The 17,392-nt window shown below is 46.5% G+C and overlaps 9 protein-coding genes across 9 annotated transcripts; 7 read left to right on the forward strand and 2 right to left on the reverse strand.

The window, feature by feature from the left end:
- Window positions 1–90: 90 nt before the first annotated feature.
- Window positions 91–1,229, forward strand: F9C07_1331 (putative glycan biosynthesis protein; the record flags this gene model as incomplete). The annotated part of the gene is made up of 4 exons (XM_071507975.1): window positions 91–376; window positions 470–660; window positions 723–790; window positions 869–1,229. 4 exons carry the CDS (start codon window positions 91–93, stop codon window positions 1,227–1,229), a joined length of 906 nt encoding a protein of 301 aa, XP_071365833.1.
- A 90-nt stretch (window positions 1,230–1,319) lies between these two features.
- F9C07_1095006 (glycosyl transferase) lies at window positions 1,320–2,887 on the reverse strand. Its single transcript, XM_041284033.2, has 3 exons — window positions 2,128–2,887; window positions 1,810–2,041; window positions 1,320–1,728 (listed from the first exon to the last, which is right to left on the reverse strand). Exons 1-3 carry the CDS (start codon window positions 2,594–2,596, stop codon window positions 1,410–1,412), a joined length of 1,020 nt encoding a protein of 339 aa, XP_041140653.2. The 5' UTR covers window positions 2,597–2,887; the 3' UTR covers window positions 1,320–1,409.
- Window positions 2,888–3,759: 872 nt separating this feature from the next.
- F9C07_2279589 (putative monooxygenase) lies at window positions 3,760–5,577 on the forward strand. Its single transcript, XM_041284042.2, has 4 exons — window positions 3,760–4,022; window positions 4,077–4,662; window positions 4,739–5,107; window positions 5,158–5,577. Exons 1-4 carry the CDS (start codon window positions 3,889–3,891, stop codon window positions 5,500–5,502), a joined length of 1,434 nt encoding a protein of 477 aa, XP_041140652.1. The 5' UTR covers window positions 3,760–3,888; the 3' UTR covers window positions 5,503–5,577.
- A 1,634-nt stretch (window positions 5,578–7,211) lies between these two features.
- Window positions 7,212–7,986, forward strand: F9C07_2279590 (uncharacterized protein). The gene is made up of 2 exons (XM_041288256.2): window positions 7,212–7,609; window positions 7,685–7,986. The coding sequence occupies exons 1-2, from the start codon at window positions 7,385–7,387 to the stop codon at window positions 7,850–7,852; spliced, it is 393 nt and encodes a 130-aa protein (XP_041140651.1). The 5' UTR covers window positions 7,212–7,384; the 3' UTR covers window positions 7,853–7,986.
- A 1,396-nt stretch (window positions 7,987–9,382) lies between these two features.
- On the forward strand, window positions 9,383–10,277 carry F9C07_2279591 (uncharacterized protein). The gene is made up of 4 exons (XM_071510378.1): window positions 9,383–9,601; window positions 9,664–9,737; window positions 9,786–9,863; window positions 9,919–10,277. Exons 1-4 carry the CDS (start codon window positions 9,521–9,523, stop codon window positions 10,046–10,048), a joined length of 363 nt encoding a protein of 120 aa, XP_071365834.1. The 5' UTR covers window positions 9,383–9,520; the 3' UTR covers window positions 10,049–10,277.
- Window positions 10,278–11,060: 783 nt separating this feature from the next.
- On the forward strand, window positions 11,061–11,424 carry F9C07_1335 (uncharacterized protein; the record flags this gene model as incomplete). Its single annotated transcript, XM_041288253.1, has 2 exons — window positions 11,061–11,109; window positions 11,168–11,424. The coding sequence occupies 2 exons, from the start codon at window positions 11,061–11,063 to the stop codon at window positions 11,422–11,424; spliced, it is 306 nt and encodes a 101-aa protein (XP_041140649.1).
- A 389-nt stretch (window positions 11,425–11,813) lies between these two features.
- Window positions 11,814–13,704, forward strand: F9C07_2138965 (lipase/esterase). Its single transcript, XM_071509160.1, has 2 exons — window positions 11,814–12,378; window positions 12,428–13,704. The coding sequence occupies exons 1-2, from the start codon at window positions 12,265–12,267 to the stop codon at window positions 13,418–13,420; spliced, it is 1,107 nt and encodes a 368-aa protein (XP_071365835.1). The 5' UTR covers window positions 11,814–12,264; the 3' UTR covers window positions 13,421–13,704.
- A 439-nt stretch (window positions 13,705–14,143) lies between these two features.
- Window positions 14,144–15,097, forward strand: F9C07_2279594 (putative oxidoreductase). Its single transcript, XM_071510379.1, has 2 exons — window positions 14,144–14,800; window positions 14,856–15,097. Exons 1-2 carry the CDS (start codon window positions 14,178–14,180, stop codon window positions 15,043–15,045), a joined length of 813 nt encoding a protein of 270 aa, XP_071365836.1. The 5' UTR covers window positions 14,144–14,177; the 3' UTR covers window positions 15,046–15,097.
- F9C07_2138971 (beta-xylosidase) lies at window positions 15,087–17,329 on the reverse strand. The gene is made up of 4 exons (XM_071509161.1): window positions 15,718–17,329; window positions 15,632–15,660; window positions 15,525–15,580; window positions 15,087–15,472 (listed from the first exon to the last, which is right to left on the reverse strand). The coding sequence occupies exons 1-4, from the start codon at window positions 16,688–16,690 to the stop codon at window positions 15,298–15,300; spliced, it is 1,233 nt and encodes a 410-aa protein (XP_071365837.1). The 5' UTR covers window positions 16,691–17,329; the 3' UTR covers window positions 15,087–15,297.
- Between the last annotated feature and the right edge of the window lie 63 nt (window positions 17,330–17,392).

Genomic DNA, 17,392 nt, shown 5'->3' on the forward strand with positions numbered 1-17,392 from the left:
ATCAATTCTAATCATCCACACATGAACAACTTCCCAGCCTCAAAGTCACTAACACCATCCATACATACAGCACAACAAACCAATGGCCCAATGCTGCACCTCATCACACACCTAATCCAGCGCATCTGGAGAAGACCCGTGACACTCGCTCTCACCTTCCTCACCGTCTTCCTCATTGCGCCACTATTCCTCTACCATCTCCTGGCCTACTACCTCGCCAATGATCCCCGTCTCGTCCCCAGCGCATTCCGCACCGCCAAGAATATCCTCCTCGTCACCGCGCACCCAGACGATGAGACCCTCTTCTTCAGTCCGAGTATTCTCTATCGTAATGATGATGCGACCGTAACCCGGGGTTTGTTGGCGCTTTCGTCTGGTTTGTGTTCATTCTCTTGATTCTATACTACTATAATCCTTGCCTATCCATCAACCCAGAAACATATGACCATCTGACAAGCAAAAAAAACAGGTAACTACGAAGGCATCGGCGACATCCGCCACAGCGAACTCCAACGCAGCTGTGCCGAACTCGGGATTAAACCCGAGCGATGCGTGAACCTGGATCACTATGAGCTGCAGGATAATCCGCAGAAATGGTGGAGGGAGGATTTGATCGAGGAGCTTGTGGGGGAGTATGTTAAGAAATGGAATATTGATTTGGTGGGTCTATTTTGACTTTCTAGATCTGAAGAGTTATCGCGGTCTTAACTTATATTGAATAGATTATTACGTTCGACGACGGGGGTATATCTGGACATGTTAATCATCGGGCCGTTAGTGCTGGTGTTAGGTTTGTTCTTCTTCCTTTTTACTTTCCCCTTTTAGATTTTGCCATAAGAATAGTATACCCCAACTAACAGTGATCTAGTAAATACATATCCAAAACCCCACAAGGCCCACCAGCGTACGCACTACAGACCAAATTCCTTCTACGAAAATACGCCGGTCTAGCCGATTTAATTCCGACGTCGATGTCCTTTTCAGGACGCATTCTGCAGGCGATTGTATCTCCCTCACGGGAATATGAAGTAGTGAAAGTTGGGAATGGAAAGAGTAGTAAGATCCAGGATCCCTATGGGGATAAGGCGCTGTTGGTCAGTGACTGGCAGATGTATTTCCAGGCGCGAGGGGCGTTTAGTCAACATGGGAGTCAGTATTCTTTTGATCGGGTTTTTTATTTGTTGATTAGTCGGTATATGTGGGTTAATGATCTGAGGAGGATTGTCTGAGAAGACGGTGAGATTGGATATAACACATACTGTGAATTGAGTATGCGCTACGTGGATTACCAGGCTCATATGTGGATACTGTATGTACATCCCGCGAAGCTCGGTCGTTCCTCATAGTACAGACAGTATTCAAGACAATAGAATAAGAATAAACAACAAGACCCAAAAGAGTACAAATAATCAAACGACCTTTTCAAAAACCTTAGATGGTAACGTTGACCTTGCGAATCTCACAGAACGTCGTCGGGCCGCGATAGACCGCGAAAGCACCACACATCCACCCACTATAACCGCAGAGAGAATACAATATAACACTCGTCCTCCGAGGCCCTCAACCAGCCGCACAAAAAGCGCATCATTGGCATGCCATGACGACGTCCCCAAATGTCGGAAGAGCGGGGTATCCACGAATCCATTTAGCATATGCATATTCGGATGGTCAGGGGGGCCGGACAAGATACGGAGAGATGTTCGGTTTGGCTGGGTGGTATATATCGTCCTATACAGCACACCACTTAGCATACCATACAACCGAATCCCCAAGACACAAAAACAGAAACAGAAAGAAAAAAGAACTCACGACGCATAATGACACCCGGTACTAAACATAACCGTAACATACGGCAAAAGCAACCACCGTCTCTTAAACCGGGGTAAATTATCAATCAAATCTCGAACAAACAAGTTCCCCGGACTAGAAAGAAGCATGCCGATAGAAAACCCAGCCGGATAAGCAGCAGGCGCGACGAAATCAAACCTGCGCAATGGTTCGAGAGATCGCTTACAAACGAGATCAAGGTCCAAGATCGCACCTGTGATGGCAATGCGCGTGGCGCGCAAAAAGTCAGTCCCGTTTACAATTTGTTGTGTGTCAGTCATGTTTGGGAAGGGGGCGCACCTCCGTGTATGTATAGGATCATATAGCGCAGTGCATCTACCTTCTGCACTAGGTATGGGTAGTTGTTCCAGGTTTCCTGGAGATCGGGGAAGTGGTCGCGCACGAATTGAGTGGCTGTTTTGTCGTCCCAGATGTGTGTTTTCCATCCGGGATGTATTCTTAGACATTCTTCTCGAGCGACTAGCCATTCCGGTCGGAGGGCTGTGTCTCCGAGGTGGACGTGGTGGAGTATTGCGGGGATTGGGGACGGATGGTGAAGTTCTGAGGGAGGTTGTTCGCTCTCGTAGCCGCGAAAAGTGACATCGAAGCCGTCGCGGTCATGTGAGATAATGGAGTCGGCTGCGGACTTTTGCCAGATGAAGGGCATTTGGAGGAGCAGACGGAGTTGAGTGGCCAATGGCGACGTGAGGAAGAGCAGGAGCGACGCTAGAAGGAAGAGAAGGAGTAGACGAACTCGCGAAAAACACATGGCTGACACTGTCTGTCCACGGTGGAAGACTAGACTGTTTAACAACGGAGGCCGATTTCAGTAGAAGTGACAGCTCCCAGTCAGGAGCAATGGCGGGGAACGGAGAGAAAGAAAAGTGGAAGGATGTGGTTGGCATGTAGACCTGGAAATTGTTGCACAGCAACAAAGAGGGAGTTGACATTTGGACGTAGGCAAATCTGCACCTTCTGGAGGATGTAAGCATTCGTAGATTGGCTGACCGTATAGAGAAAGGCAGCAACGTTCCTAATCCAGGGTCCCACCAACACCCCAGTGTAACCGCCATCGAGGCGCGGCCTTTGCACCTCTTCGTCGACTAAGCTCAAGCTAAGCTTTCAGACAGCGTGGACCCTGTTCACTCACTACAGCCAAAATTGTTGTATCCTGTCGATTTCCTGTTAATTTCCTCCCTTCGTGTTTACATGTGCTGATTTGTGGAAACATGGATCACTACACTCTAGACGTGGCTCTTTGCTTATTTCCGTTATTCGATTGTGTACGACATGACTACGGCTGGCTCCAGGATTACTCCTTGTCTCAGTAGCACGGAGGGAGGCTATTTTCCGAGACTACGAGGTACATCGTAGTACTCAGTACGAATCAGGGAGGATACGAAGCCCTTTCATTCAAGGCGGTACTGACCTGTGGTAGAGAACAAAGTGACTTATCAAGCGAACCTGATGTCTCTAGACAGATATTGAATAATTCCTAGCAATATAACCTAATTTAAGTGAATTAAGCATGAAAACTAAAAATTAGTTACTCGGAGTCCATCCCCGAGTTACACTATACCGGATGAGGGAAAGCCCAAGTCAAGATTCGAAGCTTAACCAGGAACCATACTCAAAGTGCACTAGTCCCATGGTGCGAATAAATTCCCTGATCAATTGGCCAATCACACCTGGATGGCAATGTTGACAACCACGCTAAACCTTTCCAAGCATGAAACAGCAAACTCTGCTCTATTTGGTGCCTCAGGTATAACTAATAAAGATTGTTCGGCAATTGTATACCATGTATGAACTTATGCGAGGTGCTTTAAGGAGGTGGCAAAACCTGTAATTAACTACTTAGCCTCTACTGATTGAGGCCAATTTGGGCGCTTATCGTCCCTGCAACCTCTCAGTCTTTGATATCGCTCGGTGAATGGTCGTAGCTGATGCAATCGGCCTCGGTGTTTGCATCACGATAAGCCATAGGCAAAGACCGAACGCCGACCAGATAAAAACCCACCACCACTCGGTATCTCCACCGTAAGATAACAAACCCCAAAGATGCCGCCGAATAAAAGTGTCGCTGTCATCGGCACTGGCCCAGCTGGTGCCATTGCAGTTGATGCTCTAGTCCAGGAAAAATCATTCGACGTCGTCCGTGTGTTTGAACGGCAAGAAAAGGCCGGCGGCTGTTGGTAGGCAAAGATTGGAACATTGATGGTAGTGCCGATGTGATTAACGGCCAATAGGGTGTCAAGAGAGAATGAGGAACCGGTCCCTCTGGACATTGACAATCTTTCTGCGAGGACTGCAGATGGACCGGTTCCAATCCCCGACAATCTACCCCGACATGTTCCCACATTGTCTCAGCACCGTTACTTTGACTCGCATGTCTACCCCACTTTGCACGCCAATGTAGCAGCGTCAGTCATGGAATACTCGCAGGAACAGATTCCAGACATCCTTTCCGAGTGGTCTGTGAACATCCACGGACCGGACACGCCTTTCCGTCACCATACGGTGATAAGGCAGTACATCGAGGATCTCTTGAACCGAAATGGATATCAAGACTTCGTTGAGTACAATACGACAGTTGAGCGGGCCGAGAAAGACCCCCAAACCGGTAAATGGACACTAACCTTGCGACGTGCTGGTGAGCCGAATGGCCTTGACTACTGGTGGACCGAAACCTTCGACGCTCTGGTGGTTGCCTCCGGGCATTATGCCGTGCCGTATGTTCCTGTCATCAAAGGACTAAAAGAATTTGCAGAGAAGTACCCAGGCAGTGTTGAACACACCAAGCAGTACCGTGGTCCTGAAAAGTACAAGGGCAAGGTAAGATGCTATCACCTAGAGTTATATGCAGATAACTACTTCTCTTCGACCAAACAAATGACTAACACGTAAACAGCGGGTAATTACTGTCGGAGCTTCTGTCTCCGCTGCAGACACCGCAGTGAGTCTGGTAAAGCATGCAAAGGGTCCCGTTTATGCTGTTGTGCGCGGAAAGTACAACACCTACTTTGGAGACGAAGCGTTCAAGCACCCCCAGATTGAGCGCCGCCCGCCCATCTCACATATAACTACCGACAATGGGGCGAGAACAGTGCACTTTGAGAACGGGACATCCGTGTCAGACGTGGACCACATCATCTTTGGCACCGGCTTCACCTGGACGCTGCCATTCTTACCTAATATCCCAATCCGAAACAACCGTGTACCGGATCTCTATCTACACGTGTTCCACCAGCGGGATCATTCCCTGGTGTTCTTAGGAGCAGTATGTCTTCCTCGTGTCTATTAAACAAAACCAATAACTGACTGGAATAGGTTGGCGCCGGGTTAACTTTCAAAGTCTTCGAATGGCAAGCTGTAGCCGCCGCGCGCGTTCTGGCCGGAAAGGCACAGCTGCCATCTCTGGAAGAACAGCGGAAGTGGGAACAGGATCGCATCGCAAAGAAGGGCGACGGTCCGGGATTTATGATGATAAACCCCGACTTTGAGGCGTATTTTGAACAGCTTCGACAGCTTGCAGGCGAGCCTGCCGAGGGAGAACCAGGACGGAGACTTCCGCCGTTCAAGCAGCAGTGGGTGGACGACTTTAATGCTGGACATGAACGGCGGATTCGTATGTGGAAGAAGGCCAATGAGGCTGGGAGAGCGAGTAAGTTATAGAGATGGATGTACATGACTTGAGCATACATATGTATATATATAGACTGAACCTATTCTATTGTTTTGAATCACCCTATCTGTGTCAGTCTCTTGCATATATTCTACTAGAAGGCTATCTCCTCTTCGACGGTAATATGCCGGCAATCTCGAGTCCGTCCTTTTAGCGGAATACGTGGAACATTCCTGACTGAGGGCTGTATCATACAGCCTGCAGAGCCCAGAGAAATGTAAGAGTGACAAGGCCAAGGCTTGGAAGAGGAAATAGATGCTGTCTGGTCTATCGCAATCGTGGTAAGGATACAATGCCTATGCGCAACTGCACAGGGTCTACAGTGGCGCTCCTGACAAAGCTGTTATCAAGGGCTGAATTGGGTAATATAGGTGTTACTAGGGATTCACATAGAATTGTTCAATTGCTAGTTAGTTTCAGGGTAGTAGAAATATTATGTGCATCTTCCTTTCTGCGTTACAATCAATGTATATCGTGGATTATATGCAGTGCTTAAACATATCATACTAACACTTTATAGAGATATAACCCCAACCTCACCCCATAAGTCAACCAGGACTTCTAATACAAATTTTCAGACATGGTATGCAACCAACTCATATCATCATCTCCAGAATGAACACAACTCGCATCCCACTCCCCACGGGGTGACTCAGAAGCCCCCGCATCAGAGTTCGAAACATGGTCGACCGTGGTGCCCATATACGCACGACCAGTCGTCTGGGCAATCTTTCGTAAGGTGTAATAATGCTTGTGACGAACCCATGCATGCACTCAGTGGCCCGTGGTCTCTAGTATCTCCACATCGGAGTCTAAGAATACCAAACCCACGATGGCGAGTACCTCCTGAGTAACCCCCCAACTGACGGCTACGTGAGAACTACGTTAACTCGTAGACGTGTAACTTAATCAGAAAATCGGTAAAGGTATAAGTAATATCAACAGAAACAAGTAGTAGAATAAGAGGAATGATCCTATTATAAGGATGAGAAATCCCGCGCGGCCCGTCTCTACTGTATAATAAACGACTATCGTTCTTTTTGGGGCAGATATATCTGCCGCTGGTGGAAAGATCTGGAACTACTGTACTCGTGGAGTAAGGGATTAGATGGAGAAGTTATATAGTCTTTTATTCTATTCTTAAATGTTTAGATTTACTCTCTGATCTTGATTATTCCTTGAGATTCCCCATCCCTGCATATGTCGCTTGCTTATATCAGTGCTCGAATTGTCTCTTGTCGCCAAAGACGGCCTGTGTAGACCTCACTAACGATACTCAGGATGGGCAGTAAATAGTCGTGCTCCTTTGAAATTGTGCTGCTTCGATTCTCAAGTCCCACAAGGTCAAGCTTCGAAGATGCATAGTGATTCAGGTGATCTAAGATCCGCCGTTACAACTACTTGATATTTCATAATTTTGACTGCACTAGGGCTCACTGCCCCAGGTAGCAGTCTTCCGTTTCACGTACAACATAATATTGTCAAGAAAGTTACAAAAGCATGTCAACTTAGTGACAGTAAATACCAGTGATCTGACAATGTGGATACTGGGCAGGTTAGTGTAGTCTGGGGGACATGCTTCAGCAAATCGTGGCTGTGCTGAATATGCGAAAGCTGGATACGCTATCTATTCGCTTCGCTTAGATTAGTGGGTGATAGAGTTTAGAAAGATACTCTCTCCCTCAGCTCGAACCCCACCCAGCTGAAGTGGCATTCAATCTTCAGCTGAACTGTGGATACGTAGTACTAGTATAACTGGCAGATTCCCTTCGCATCAATGACATAAATTCCCGGTCGATTTCTCTTCCATCACTAGCAGTCTAGCTTTCTTCCTCTCCACTGCTTTCCTCTATTCTATCACTTATCGCAATCATGAAACCAGCAACCGACCGCCCATTCGAGGCTTCCAGGTACGCATGGCGGACCGACACAGATGGCCTTACCGCTTCCGACCCCGCCGCTGAGGCTCGTTTTGAAAACGCAAAAGAAAGTTACAAAAAAGCCCTCCAAGCGTTCGAATCAGCGGATAAGAAAGCCCGGAACCGTTATCACAAACATGAAGAAGACGATGCTTTTGGAGAATGGGCAATGCAATATGTACGTTTACTATAAACCCTTACTTGCATACTGTTTTCCCACCGAGGCTCCCTCTTTCTAATACTCGTCTGGTAGGATCCTGTTTGGTGTTCCCTCAAGGCGGAGGCGCAATCACAGTGTGCAGCTTTGTGTGACGCCGGTTGGGCGGCCTTCGGACAAGCCTATCTGGAGAAAAGCGAACAGGGAATGTCGAAAGTGACTCAAGATGCACGCTATGCGGGTTTTGAGCCAGAGATCTTCTGAGATAAGCCATGGGTTTCATCCGAATTGAGTATTGGAGCTACAATTGAGATTATATCTATACCTATCAAGGCTATCCGGCGCCTGACCCTGTTAGTTTCAGTAGCTATCTAATGACTATCTGTTTTTGATCCTTTATTCAGTCTTCAAAGAATAGTAGTACTTCTTCATCGACTTTATTATTCTTTATCTCTTGATTTTAACCATCTCCTTAAGCCGCAATCGGTGCGCAATCTGAGCACCAACAACGTTACCCAGATTGCTGACTCAGTGACAAGTCGCTTGAACGGGGATTTCAATGCTGCACTACGCCAGGACAGAGGCCAAACCCCCATGCTCTTAATGATATATCTAGATTGGGGTTTTAATAGAAAGTCCATAAGGGGTGGACGAGTGTACCTAACTTTGAGCAACATTGGAACAGCAATACGATCCACCGCTGTGGGTCCTTACTGCCTCCGTGTGGAATATAACTTCCAGAACTTCCGTAGGGCTACAACCGAAAACCTTACTTGTATAATTCTCGACGTCGAATGATAGTTCTTGTAAATCTACTCCAATACTAAAGATTGTGGATCGTTCTAAATGATGTCTATCTGAGCAAATGCGGCCGATAACCATGACGCTTCCTGTAATATATGGGCTGAAGATGGCTGGCAAGTGGCTAATACCAGTTTGTGGGTGGCCGTAGAAGGTATAAAGAATTAGTTCGTGGTGGATGTGTGGCAGGACAGCTCTCTTGAATCTATCTTAAGTCTTGCTAAGGCCTCGGGGACGTTTTCCGAGTAAGTGGTACTTTATTTCCTTTTCTTATATTTTCTTTATTTTACAAAGAAAAAAAAAATTTCAAAAGTCAACAGGACGTAGTTTATTTCTTTCGCCCGGACTACGCCTCACTTCAAGAGCACTAAGCTTTTGCATTTTGATCTTCAAAACAAGGAAAATTTGCAGTCCATATAAGTTCTAGAGCGTACTTTCATGTTACATGAGCCCAGACAATAAGATAACTGGTAAGTCACTAGATAGGTCATCGATGTTTTCAGCTTCGACCCACCGCGGAGTTTATACCCGGGCATCCCGCAGTTACATCAGGTCCGTTGGTGTGATATCACCACTATCGGAAGTAAACATCTATCGGAAATGTACCGTATACTCATTTACGATTATGCTGGACTCCACATGTGTCAAATTAGGTTTGTGCCAACATTTTGAAGTGAAATATCTGAGGTTTGGTGCTCCGTTCAGTTTCTAGATAATGTATATGAATCTGTCGCGTGCATTCCGTTTGTATTCTGAGATTACATACCTCTGAAGACTCCTGCAAAAGTTATTAAATGGAAGGGAGAAAGTAATAAAATATCGTCATAGCCAAGACTTACATGGTAGAATTATTGTCAAAGCCAGTAGTATTTCCGCTCCATATTTTCATTAGAGGTTACATCCAGACATCATTGACTGTTCCTCGATTGGAATCCCTTACAAATTCGATGCCTGGACTACACTTGGTAAATGTAACTCTGATATCTCATATGTGTCATTGAGTTTATTCAAAGATCTACTAGTAGTCACTTATAAAGTCAGTTGGTCACCCATATTTCAATGTCTTCCTCTTCGTCTTAAATAAACCCTTCTACTTACCTCAAAGAGGACCATCTATTTTTATCAATCACCATGCGTCTCTTCTCTCTTCTCACCGCTTCCACCCTTGCACTCTTCGTAAGCCCTAGCTTTGCAAACAGTCCTCTTGGAACAGTACGTTGATTAACATATGGTCCATCTCATAAAATCAAAGTGCACACTAATATCCCAAATAGGTGATTATAAAGACATCCAATTCAGAGTCTGCGCATTTTGTTCACCCTTATCAGTGTGTTACGGTATACCCGGAGTATGTAAACCTACAAACTACAAATGAGACAATGCTAACACTTCACAGCATACAGGACAAGCCCGTAAGCCGTATAGAAATTTCGCCATACAGACCTGATTCTGGGATTGAATGTACCTTTTATAAGTATGATAACCTCTGGTCTTGCCCCTTTGAGAATCATTATCTAACACAATGCAAGGGACCTTCAATGCCATTCAAGCCACTCTCATTCTTACACTCTGCACGAGGGCAGCCATACCTTCAAGCGTCGCTTCCTCGTTTCTAGTTTCAAGTGCGTGGAGTCGGGCAGAGATGATGAATTTTGGTGATCTATCAGCGGAAATCACAGGACAGAGCAACGGAACTGCGTGATGGGTAAGGGCACTGGAGGTGCTGATATAGCCCAGACCTCCTCTAATATCCCTAGGTAATTAAATTAACCCATATGCTCTTCATTCAGGAGGTGTAACATACTCCTTTTTGCTACTTCAGTAGGAGCTGAATGTGTAGAATTTGGACGAATATGGACATTACATGGTTATCTATGACTAGCAAGATTCCTGAAAAGACCTCTTTCGCCCATGATAAATACTTGTGGCAAAGAGAAAAGGATCGTATCGATCCGGACTTATCATCTTCGAAGATATGAGGTCGTCCACATCTGAGATGAAAAGCCGATGGGCTCTTCCAGAGACGTAGACATCTTTAGAAACATTGATCCTGGCTTGTTGTGATTTCTTATACAACAATCCAACCTCAGTCCCATCCATTATCCGGCTTCTATGAGCCCAAATTCAGTGGATGAACGTCTCACTTTATGCTATTAAGCGTAGGACCCCGAGTATTTCTGGGAGCCCTAGTATTATGTCACAACGCGGATAGGCTAGTTAGCTATAAAGAAAATGCCTTACCCGAAAAACATTAACTCTTCTCTGGTTTGGGCTCCCAAGTTATCAATCGACTTGAGTATTTTGAGATGGACAACTCTAGGCCGGTCAGCCGAAACCCTTATCAGCCCTACTGAGTGTTGATGTCATATAGCGATAGCAACAGTGCAAATTGCTATGCATCAGTTTACAAAATATAAGGTTTAGGCCACCATAGGGTTTGGGAATGACGATATGACAGTCGTCTAGCTATCATAAGCAGAATATAACAGATCCGCCTACCCCGATCACTGTATGTGGAACACTATTCTGGCATATTACTCTCGAGAAAATACACCGCTCACCTGCTACTCCGAGCTCGTACATACACAATACTCTCAATGTGCAATTCGAAGCCGCCATTACCTCTGAGATTGTGCCCATCAAAAATGGCACCAATGGATACCGTTGGATCATGACCAGCCAGGAGCGAGCCCATATTGCCGGTTTGCTTGATACCGATGGTATGTCAGATCTCGATCAATGAAAAAGCACGCCTGAAGTTTCACTAACAAGCTGCAGAGTCCACCATACCCCGTGGTGGAAATGTGATCATGCGTGAGAGAGCCGTTTGCACTTCCTGCGGCAAGCATTCAGGTCTTGATGATCTTGTCCATAGCGCGCTGGACCGTGGTATTCACGGTCGCACCTATATGCTGGATATTCTACAGAATGGAGCAAAGGAAAACAGCCCGAAGCATTACATTACCTGCTCTGGGTGTGGCACGCTGCACGATCGTGGTTTTGGTTGTTACGGTTACGAGAACTGGTTTGCGTAAATCAGTACTACATCACCCAGGAAATAAGTGTTATATACAATATTCGACCTCATATATATTCAATGCAATCCTCAGCAAGCATTCAACAATGGCGATGCTGAAACAATACCTTTGCTTTTCTCAACTCCTACCAAAGTGCCCGTCACCTCATTTTTGCATATATGGAATTTTCTGGGTCTATTATGTCCTTTATGACATTAAGTCTCACTAGTATGAATATTCAGTCTGTTGTAGACAGTGGAAGTCTCATGTAACCTTCGACGCCGTCATAGTAGTGTCGTAATAGAAGCTGACTAGTGATATGTCTGCATTAAAGTGGATCAAATCGGGATAAATCCCCGCAATACCCCACCCGAGCCCGGGCCGAACCCGCTGTCTTCGGGTCTGGTTAGGAAAGTACCGAATCTACTACTAAATTAAATTATTAGTTTAAATGAATTGTCTATCAAATATAAAACATCTACCTTCATACGCCCCCCACCTTGAGATCTTCTCTAAGAACAGTCCAGAAGCCCCAGGGGGTATATACATACTTACACCTTCACTCCTCGATTGATCGCCTTACCTCAATGCCAAGACCATCGCTTCATCATTTGCGCCAATCAACGTGGCGGATCATGACTCATTTACTGTCACGATGATCCTGCATGGGCCATTTTGTATACAGAACCAGCCTAGTCAACCCGCCAACCAGGAATAGCACTGGAAGTTACTCTATAAAGGGGAAGTGTCTAGGTAGTCAAATGAAATAACTTCTCAGTCCAACACATCAGATAAAAGACCCTGCCGCATAAATTCGAAAAGATTTACATAGTTCGGCTTCATATCCACCTCAATTGAATGAGCCGCACCATCGACACTACAAGCCAAAGCCATACAAGTACAGAAATGGATCAATATAAAACGAAAGAGGATGTCCTCAAGTTAGGCATCGTCGACCCCGAGCTCGAAGAAGCAAGTGACCCGCAATGCTTTCGTGAATATCATCTGATTATCAAAATAGGTTCTTCAACACAGCCCACCCCCTTCAATAGACTTTTCATCACCGATTGAGGAACTGCGCCAATTAGTGTCAGCAATGGAGAAGACAGCATACGATTCCTGTCCAAGATTCGACACCCAGGAAACCGTGATCGATATCACAATGCGTGATGGATACCAGAGCAATCTTCACATTACCAAGCCAGGCAACTCGACTGGGGCAAATCCCGTGGTCGTTCTTATATTCGGCGGAGCTTTTGTGATGGGCACAAACATCCAATCGATTATCTGGGCCCGCACGATCGCGGCTTTGTATGGTGCTACTGTGGTTCAACCCTCATATCGCCTAGCACCGGAGCACAAATTCCCGACAGCCCCGAATGACATATGGGACAGTGTGCAGTGGATCGCTGCCAACGAGTCGGCGCTTGATGCAGACCTAACGAAAGGATTTGTCATCGGCGGTGGATCAGCAGGCGGAAACCTTTCCATTGTCACAGCACATCGTGCAGTGAAAGAGAAGCTGTCTCCGCCTATCACGGGTGTTTTGGCTAGTATCCCAGTATGTATGAGCCAGGAGACTGTGCCGGAGAAATACAAGCACCTTTGGGTATCTCGTGGGCAAAATGGAAATGCTCCTGGAAATCCCGGTCTGGATTCGAAGTCGATTGGAGGATATGAGGCTCTCTACCAGCAGGATTTCTTGTCCGAGGACTTTTCGCCCTTTTGCTCGATAGTACCATTCTCTGCCATCCCACGAACGTATGTTCAGGTCGCAGGGCTGGATATTCTCCGCGATGACGGCATTGTGTATGCAAAGGTTCTGGAGGACAATGGCGTTGAGGTGAAGTTGGATGCTTATCCTGGCATGCCACACGGTCATTTTAATTTATGGCCACATTTGAAGCAGTCAATCAAGTCTCAAGAGGATACTGTCTGGCATTTTGGATGGCTTCTGGGTTGTCAGGTGCCCAGGGAAAAGGTGGAAGAAATTGTAGCTATGACTCGGATATGATATGCTTACAGTATATATTCAAATTCAAGTCAAGGCTATCGATTTGTTTCCAATATATTGTTTTCGTCAAGAATCGTTCCGTAGAGGATATCCTAAGTCTGTACGATATTCAACAACAAGGAGCTAGCTCTGTATGAATAGCAATCTTTTTCAACACTATCTGAATTGAACCGTGATCTGAAAACAGAGCGGTTAGCCCTAGCTACTGATTGTATGGACGTAGAAATAGCCACGTTTTGAACCATCTACGAATTAAATATCGCTGTTATTCTCTTGATATCACCCCCACGTTATTACAGGAAATGCAGGCGATACGTCTCATGCAACAGAGTATTGGATTACATGCATAATATGCAATGCAATGCTCGCCCGCAACACACGGCTGCAGGAACGAGGCGAGTCACTCTTGTAGCATGATGTTAACTACTCAGAAAGTTTTTCTTCCATGGCTAGCACTCGGAAAGTATATAGTCATATGGCTGATATCTAGATTTAATCTTCCAGAAGACAAGACGTGATACCGCACTTTATTCAAGAAACAGTGCATGGACAAACAACACCAAAATTGACTTCATATAACCCTAAACCAGCAAAATGAAGGCTATGAACACCAAAAAAAAACACAAGAAATCAGTACAACGAACCACAGAACCACCGCAATTTACCCGCATTCTGGCAAAATCAACTGAATACAGAGTATTCGGAGTATCTCCGACCGAGTTTACCCCTCTCGAAGATCCCCAAAGCAACCCCACCTATGCAAAGCAACATCCCCTCTTCCTCCATCCCAGCACTCCCAGAAGGTAAAACCAAAGCAATGGACTCAGTAAAAGGAAAAGTCTACGCCGTAACCGGCCTAGCAGGTATTGGTCTCGCCGTCGCAAAACAACTCTACAGCTACGGCGCACGCCTCTCCTTAGCCGACATCGACGAAGCGGCCCTTTCATCCGCCTTTGCGCAACTCAATTCTGACGCCGAGAATGTCCTCACCACAAAGGTTGACGTGGGGTCTTCGGCGTCCGTGGATGCATGGGTTGAGGCTACTGTTCAGCACTTCGGGCGACTAGACGGTGCTGCTAATATGGCGGGGATGATCGGGAAGAAACATGGAACAGGGAGATTGACGGAGCAAGATGATGAGGAGTGGGATCGGTTGTTGAGGGTGAATTTGACGGGGACGATGTATTGTGTGCGGGCGCAGGTGAGGAGTATTTCTGCGACTTCGGGGAAGGGGAGTATTGTCAATGCGACGAGTATACAGGGGGTGAGGGGATTTGGATTGCATGTTGCTTATTCGGCGTCGAAACATGGGGTTGTTGGGTTGACGAAGAGTGTCGCGAAGGAGGTTGGTCCGGAGATCAGGGTTAATGCTGTTGCGCCGTGAGTGTTGTCTCTTTTTGGTAGGATAGTTTGGGACGTGCTAATGTTCTTTTAGGGGATCTATTCAGACACCGTTGCTGGACAAGTCTATTGTTATTCAAGGTGGTTATACTCAGCCCCCGACGATTATTCCTCGCACTGGGACGGCGGACGAAGTTGCTCAGTCGGTGTTGTTCCTACTCAGTGACGCAGCCTCGTTTACCACTGGTACGGTTCTTCAGGTGGACGGTGGCTGGGATCCATAAGTTGCTTATTTTAGTGAATTAGCTGGATTTAAAACTGGAAACGTTAAAGTCCATGATGCTCATATACAAAGTGTAGTCTATAAATATGTGTACACGCGTGCCGTCCAGCGGCACTTGCGAAACATGGCCTGTACACGAGACCGGACAGCTATCTCTACATATATCTGCATCTCATCCCAAGACGACTGATCTTTTGTACACGGAAGGGGTATAATAGGAAATCAGACAATCATCAAATCCAACAACATAATATCACCCGTGAAGCCACAGAAAACCTGTCGCAACTAAGAATACAGATAGTAAGATGAGTTTCTGACCTGTAAAGCGAGCTGGAAGTAAAATCAAAGCCAAGCAACACATACACAATATGACGAGCACGGTGAAGCTGTAGTTCGGGTGAACAGTTGACGCAAAGTTCTTCGATCCTCTGCCAGAGAATTATCAGTATGAGGCCCACTTTCAGGATGCCGGGAACGAACCTTGCTACAGGCCAGCCATCCTCGTAGTCGAGATAGTTCCAACCCAGTAAGGCATCCTAGACAGTCGTTATTAGTGGCTCTATGTTGATCATTCACTATGCACTCACGCCATGCAAGAATCCGACACTTGTGTTAACTGCGAAGATGGAATGTTAGCCAGGTCATTAATAGAAAACAATGTCGGGGAACATACGATAATGATAATACAAAATGTCTGGATCCGTGGTAGTGGCAGGCAGCACCCCAATTCCACCAGGAGCATAGACGATTCCATGGTTCGAGTCGTAGACTGTGGTGCCGCCTCCCTCCGCCAGGTCCTTTCCGTGCTTGTCCACAAACGGACCTCGCACATCCTTCGACCTTCCGACACGGATACTGTACTCCTGACCCATAGATGGGAAACCTTTATTAAAATGACAGCATTTCCCATGACTAAACCACACATAATAATAGGGATCCTTGTAGCTCATGAAAGACCCTTCATCCGGTTTTGGCATTCCGTCTGGTAAATATACCAAGTTCTTCGCATCTGGCTTCTCGGGGTTCTTGACGGACAATAAGTCATCGGCAAGGGGCACTTGGAAAATGCCATGCCAGTAACTCCCATATAGCAGGTACGGCTGTTGCGTTTGCTGGTCTACTATAAACGAGGCATCAATGGCATTGGATACCGTATATGGCCAAATATGGGCTAACGGCCCTTTTTCAGTATAGATCAGACCCCCATGGTCTGTCCAAGAGCCATTTTCGATCGAGTCTGTACTTGCAACGCCGATAGCACTATTGCGAACTCCATCCTTGCTGACGGTATAGAAACAATAGAATTTCCCTTTCCATTCCACCGTCGTTGGAGCCCAGGGACGCGTCCGGTTCTGTTTCTCAATGATTGTGGGACCGTCTAGGACTGTGCCAATCTCTGTCCAGGGCCCTGACAGGTTAGATGATCTAAATATGGGGACTTGGATCCCTCCTTTGAATAGGTAGAAATTATTGTCGTGCTGCAAGATATTGGGGTCATGGACGTTCAGGTGGCCTTGATTTGGCAAGGGAAACTTTTCCGTTTTTGAAAAAACATTAGGGGGGTGAGCGGGTTTAGAGTTATCCGAGGGTGCCGCCTGCACCATGCCCAGCAGGCAGGCTAAAGATATGATATAATTGCGAAGCATTTGTGGTTGCTCCAGCTGAGTTGAAGGCTAAGATAGGTGTCAATTGAAGAGTGGGCGAAGATAGCAGGTGTGGTCGCGGAGACGCGGGGAGAGCTGGACAATAAGGAGCCGCCAAAAGACTTTCAAGTTTCAACAATTGACACTGCCTGCTCGAGATGTTCCAAAGCTTGGCCCCCAGACCGATAGGCAGCCACGATCTTCGGAGACCCACCCAAATCAACGCAAGGGTCTCGTCACAGCACTATTGAGTGCAAAAAAAGTCACGACGCGTGGCAGTGCACATCGCGGGACAGGGGAAAAGTAAAAATCAAAGGGAAATTGGATTGACGTTTCAAGTGCGTGTGACAAAAGACGCCTTGTGAGGAGACGCAGAAGTCAACAAGGGCCCCTTCCAGCGTGATGGACGGATATTTATAACTACGAATTAGCTTCTACCAAGCTTTTCACGGGTCTGGAAGGGCCACGAACTGACGGCCAATCGTTGACTCCACATGCCCTGAGGGAAATTGTCGGGATGATTAGATAAACCCTAGGTGGGATCTGCATAACAATCCTCCCGGTTGGGATCATGTTGCCTGGTAGAAGGTTTCGACCCTTGCAGAAACTTTGTATTGCAGATACGTGGATATTCGACTGAGATGAAGAGTTCTACGTCTAGTCATCCATCCTGAGCTACAGCAAATGAGGAGGTCAACATCTCTC

The sequence above is a fragment of the Aspergillus flavus genome, chromosome 1 (assembly GCF_009017415.1).
Source record: "Aspergillus flavus chromosome 1, complete sequence".
Taxonomy (NCBI): domain Eukaryota; kingdom Fungi; phylum Ascomycota; class Eurotiomycetes; order Eurotiales; family Aspergillaceae; genus Aspergillus; species Aspergillus flavus.